The sequence below is a fragment of the Aplysia californica genome, unplaced genomic scaffold, assembly GCF_000002075.1.
Source record: "Aplysia californica isolate F4 #8 unplaced genomic scaffold, AplCal3.0 scaffold00217, whole genome shotgun sequence".
Lineage (NCBI taxonomy): Eukaryota > Metazoa > Mollusca > Gastropoda > Aplysiida > Aplysiidae > Aplysia > Aplysia californica.
The window spans coordinates 632,137-638,106 of NW_004797487.1; the positions used below are offsets into that span (position 1 = coordinate 632,137).

The 5,970-nt window shown below is 38.6% G+C and overlaps 1 protein-coding gene across 1 annotated transcript in view; it reads left to right on the plus strand.

Moving 5' to 3' along the window:
- Positions 1 to 5,253, plus strand: part of LOC101859860 (vacuolar protein sorting-associated protein 4B) — a 33,087-nt gene extending 27,834 nt beyond the window's left edge. The window contains exon 12 of the mRNA XM_005099556.3: positions 1,633 to 5,253. Coding sequence (XP_005099613.1) covers positions 1,633 to 1,734 — 102 coding nt within the window. The 3' untranslated portion in view covers positions 1,735 to 5,253. The remainder of the gene's footprint in view (positions 1 to 1,632) is intronic.
- The last annotated feature ends 717 nt before the right edge of the window (positions 5,254 to 5,970 follow it).

A 5,970-nucleotide genomic window follows, 5' to 3' on the forward strand; every position in this document is an offset into this window, starting at 1 on the left:
AAACCAGCCTCTAAAAGTTGTATAACAAAATAATTCAATTGGTGCCGGTACTTGTTTCATGAATCTTAATAGATATATTGGCTAAAAGAAAACAATTAAATGATTTAGTTATCAAAGACTTTGTCAGATATTCGCGATATTTAAGAGAATATATATTCATTCATCAATGAACAAATGCCAGCTGCACCCCCTTCACAGACAAGTTCATCAAGCTTGTTATGATCTTTAAAAAGAGGTCACCATTACGGAATCATCAATAGAGTGAAATGGTCACGTAACCAGAAAATAACACCAATTTTAATGACTAAAAACAAATTGATTTAGATTTCACCATATTTTCAAGAAATTTAAGCTTCTTATCTTTCTATCCACACCAGATTTACAACAATACTGGGTACTGACTTAATTACAGGACGCTCTGAATGAGACCACCCGTTCCCATGTTTGCGATCTCGGCTTCAAGCCCTAGCTAGATCTAGGTCAGGCAAAGGTTGATGACTTTATGAAGAACTATGTAACACTATAACAATCTAATTAACAAAATCAACTTACCGCACATCTCCTGAATATCCCTATCCATGATTAGAAGCACAATGCAGCCCTTGATATGCACTTATGTACGTGAACAGAGCGTGATCGAAAATAGGTAGTGCACGTAAATGATTCTTCGCCATTTCTGAATCAAGCGTGTCGCCAGAGATGGGACCAGCATGTGTGTTTACAAAAACAAGCGGCGCTAAACGGCTGCCAGACCAATCGTAGTCATTTTTGCACACGATTCCCTTGACATGTTCTAATTTTGAGTAGACCAGGGTTCTTTCGACCAATCATTGGTCAGACTTGGAGATTTCCATTCTAAAAATAGGTTCCAAAACTCCGGATATTTCTGGGTCAACAACTAACTTTAGCAACAAGCGCTTGGTACCGGGTGAAAGCTTATTCAAAGGTCGTTCTTGCACTTTTTGTTTCATGACGATAGCAGTTATAGGCGCGTAGCGCGAAGGCTTTTTATGAGGCACCCTAAATTTTTGTCGCCGCGGCCGGCATGAAAAATGACGCGAAAAACCCATTCCCGTGCATTTCGGTGACCTTTTTAGATAGCTTACTATACAATATCTCGTTCCGTGCCATCTTCAATAGTTTGATTTTAGCTAAAAACAATAGTTGAACTGACTTAGTTCGAAACGGGGTGAAGATTGGTGTCAAATTAGAAGAGTTTTGGTTGATTAAAAATGACCAAATTTCGAGCTTCCTACTCCTACACACTTTCAACTGCGCAGAGGCGGGGGTTTGTGGTACCTATTTACAGTCTGACATTTAATCAAGTATGATACATTGTATGTATTGTGTTTTACTGTCTGACATTTAAGATATGATACATTGTATGTATTGTGTTTTACTGTCTGACATTTAAGATATGATACATTGTATGTATTGTGTTTTACTGTCTGACATTTAAGATATGATACATTGTATGTATTGTGTTTTACTGTCTGACATTTAAGATATGATACATTGTATGTATTGTGTTTTACTGTCTGACATTTAAGATATGATACATTGTAGGCTATTTGTTGTGTTTTACAGTCTGACATTTAAAGTATGATGCATTGTATATATTGTGTTTTACAGTCTGACATGCTGATGGCCATCAGCAATTCGAAGCCAACGGTGAATGATGACGACCTGAAGAAGCTGCAACAGTTCACGGATGACTTTGGTGTGGAGGGTTGAGCTCAGAGGTGTCGCACACGAGTCCTGGGCTGCTCAGAGACGGGGAGAAGGGAGAGACAAATTGGCACTCCTGTGCTTCAGAGACTCGATATCACCACAGCACCGACATACGGTCACAGATGGGTAGGAGCAACGGGCCTGCCATTACATCCCTCTGATGTCATTTTTGTCAATGGAAGAACCCCAATAGGATGTCTGCAGAAAAATCCCAATTATTTCTTGAATTCCGTTTCCATCGGTCTTTGGCATTTTGTAAATGACAAGAAAGTACACATTTTTATTTGTGTGTTTTTGCCATCCCTGTTTTGCCATGAGGGGTTCGTGGTGTAATCTAAATGAGGAAAACTTCCATTTTTGGTCATAGAATGGTCAACGGGTTTGGAGCGAGGGGATGACTATGATGACGATAACAATGATAATGATGATGATGGGTGTTTTGGCTGATCATTAATTTGGTACCCCTACCTTTGTTGTGTTTTGTATGTTGTTTTATCTTTTGATAAAGGCATCATGATCATGATGGAGACTATAGTGCTGATGTGATACAGAGTCTTTGAGGAGTGATAGAGGTAAATGAGAAAGTGTGTGTGTTAGAGACGGGGAGGGGGGGGGGAGGAAGGGGGAGGGTATGAGAAGCAATCACCACCCTTGAAATTGACTTAATTGTACGGTTTGTTATCATGTTTTTTTTTTGCAATTTGCAATGTTGTCCTTTAATATTTGCGTAATTTCTATTGTTTTGTATAAAAGTCGTGTGTTGGTGACTTGTCAAGCTGTGATGTGGGAGAGTGCTTGTTTTGGTTGTGACTGAAACAGTTCTCTCTTTTTCTATCTTAAAAAGGAAAAATAAAGCTCTAAGTGACCTCTTCCTGATGCTGTCCATCCCAAAAAAAAACTTTTCATACATCTATACTGATTGTGTGCATGACAGAGTTTGTATGGTTGTTGTCAGTTGTCATTCTTATAATGTTATGTGGGGTTTATTTAGCATAACTGACAAGATAAGTTTGTTACAGGGGAAACAGGGGAAGGGCCAACTAAAGTTGTTTGAAGAAATTGACAATATACTGTCAAACATTGAAAGCTTAGGAGTTAAAGGTTTGTTTTGATAGATGTAATGTGTTGTTTTTGTGTTAATTGTGAAGGATGTGCTAGTAGGGCCGGTGACATAGTCTAACTTTGAATTCTAATGTCGTTGGCACATCTATGCTGGACGAAGAGAAGTAGGTGGCAGAGTTAAAAAATGAAATGTGAGGTATCGTGGTGAAATCAGGCACTCGTCAATTTTATGAAATCGAAGAAAACAGCATTTTTCTCCGTTTGGCAATATTTTCACATTTTTGTTCTTTGGCTCAATACCTTTTACGTCTATTCAAAAACACAATTCTGTGTGGATTTTACTGAAAAGCGATTAAAGGCACAGTCAATCTCAATGTTCATTTTCCAAGGACTCTCAAGCTTTGGAAGTTGCCAAACTTTGGCAGCCATTTTCTCGCTAATTTTACCTCTGAAATCATGCGACCTCACCTCCCTTAGTTGTAAATATCTCAACTAATATTTTACATAGAAAGATAGACAAGTGAATAAGCTAACTTTAACTTTAAGATGACACCAATATCTCCACATACCCAAAAATTGATGAACGCCCGATTCCGCTGCATTTTGACACAAATGTTTTCCATACCGCAAAGCAGATCGTTGAGGTGTTGCCGTTGCCCCTTTAATTGTTGTTAAACTGTTAGTATGTTGTTGGCAGTCAGGTGAGAATGATTTTATCTAATTTATTTGATAACAGATTTGTTATCCCATTTCCTTTTATCATATAGTTCAGTCAATGGGGAAAAAATGTTGAGTAAGATTTGTAAGCTCTGTGTATTGGATATATCATTTTGCCCTTCCTAAGCTGTTTGTATAATATTAATACTTGATTAATGATTTAATTTCTCTGGTATTCATTTTTTTTTTTACACCTTGTACTACATATTGCATGTTGCATCGTTTGTCTTAACTTTAAAAAAAACCCAAAACAAACAACTACTGCTTTCCTTTTTTTAATGTGAGCCGGGTGGCATAGCATGCCTTTATAGACATTTACAAATATTAGCTCTGATTCAGTTTCTTTAATAATTTTGAGGGGCGAAAGATGGCGATTTTGGGTTAGGGGGGAGGGGGGAGCGGCAAAAGAAAAAGGTTGATAACACTTAAGTACGGAGGGTCACAATATATGGGAAGAAAAAATGTAGTTTTGAATAAAAGATCTATCATGGTGGGAATAAGGAACCGATTGGCTATAGAATGTAGCTATGGTGTTGGTGATTGGTGGGCACTTTTGTGTGGTCTGCTTCAGCTTGATTTTGGTGTTGTGTTTTATCTATTTTCGGCGAAATGTGGCAGATATTTCTGTTATCACCACAAACTGCAACTCGACAAAAACAAGTAGCAGTATATTTGGAGCAGGCAGGTACCGGAAACTTAGAGTGTTCATGTGGGAGAGTCAAAGACTGAAGTCTTTTGTGTCCACAAGCTGAGGTGAAGGTTATCTATTTTGATACTCTTGGAAAGTATCTGTTGGGGAGACCAGCTGAGGTGAAGGTTGCTTGTATTGATACTCCTGAAAATTGTCTTGTTAGGGAGACCTGATATTCATCAGAATTGCGAAGTCACTGTTGTACCATACTCTTTTTTTGTCTTTGTACATACGTCATGTAGTCCTTTCTCCTGTGGGAAAAGATTGCTGCTGGGCAATCCCTCTGTTCTCGCTGAACTTTTGGGGGTTTCGTGACTAGGGCGGACGAAAGTCATAGCTGCCTGTTGAAAGTGACAAGCTCAGATTCAGATTGTATAGAATTGCTCTCTCTCTCTCTCTCTCTCTCTCTCTCTCTCTCTCTCTCTCTCTCTCTCCCCCCCCCCTCCCCCCCCCCCAACACTTTATGGATCTTGCCTCTCAACAGCTCAGCAGACGTAGGAGTGTTGGAAGATAAAGAACAGAGCTTGCTTGTACTTGTGTACAATCTACAGAATAGGGAAATGAAAAAACAGATTGAAGAACCAAGTCTGTTTGCACAATTTATGAGAAAACAGAAGTCAACATTCTATCATCAATTTGACCTTTTGTCTGATGTAAATTTTGATCTTTGGAAAAAACGCCTCTTTGTTTTAATAACTGCTCCTGGTGTTTCAGTGAGTTTGTGACCATTTGTCGTTCAAATCTTGATTCTGCACGGTGGCGCCACCTTGAAATCTGAGCTGATGAGGTGGATGACTCCAGCATTTGATACAACAGTAGTTTGTCGTGTGATTAACCAATCCTTTGTGTGCATTGGAAGTAGAATTTCTCTTACTGACTTAAAAACGTGAATACAGGGAGAGCTAATTGTCCTGTGGCTGTCGTCAAATTCTCCAGTGTTACATTGTTTTGCTCATCATTTACTAGACTCGTAAGTACAAGTACAAGGAGGATGTCTCTGATGTCCATGTATGAATTCTAAAATGTAAATAAATAAATTCAGTCACTCAATATGTGCCTGCTCTTGCTCTTATTTCACTTCATATTTGGGTTGATTATAATGTGTTTGTGACAATCCTTGGTTATCTAAATATTCTATATATTCTGTATATATATATATATATATATATATATATATATATATATATATATATATATATATATATATATATATATATAAAATATTCAAACCTGCTCCACACAATCATCCTTTGTTGTGGAAAAATAATCCTCTTAAACTGTCCTCAGAGAAATTCGCACCCGCAACTTGCGTGCGTAACTTTTGCCATTTTCGTGAATTCGCGAATTTTAGCCAATTTTCCGCTAAAGTTGGAAAAATAATATTTCGTTAAAAATAACAAACTTTCTTCCACGACTAAAAATAACAACGCCAAGGGGGACAATTCGTGCCTGAAATAGATCTGCCACTTCCTTTGCACAGAGTGCCTAGTGCCCAATCATTGCAGATGGGATCGGGTCGGGTCAGGTCGGATCGGGATGATTGCCCAACTCGTCGTCTGAAAACAACGTGTTTGTTTTTGAGGCAACGAGTCGGACACGATCAACTTGTGCCACGATAACCGCTTTGCGCCATCGATCTGGCAAGCAAACCAACCCCCTCCGATAGTCCTGTTTGGACTGAATCATCTTCTAGCTAGATCTAGAGTAAATCTATCATAGACATGATCGTCTGATTGCTTAGCTTGCTTGGTTCCGTAGCACCTGGTAGC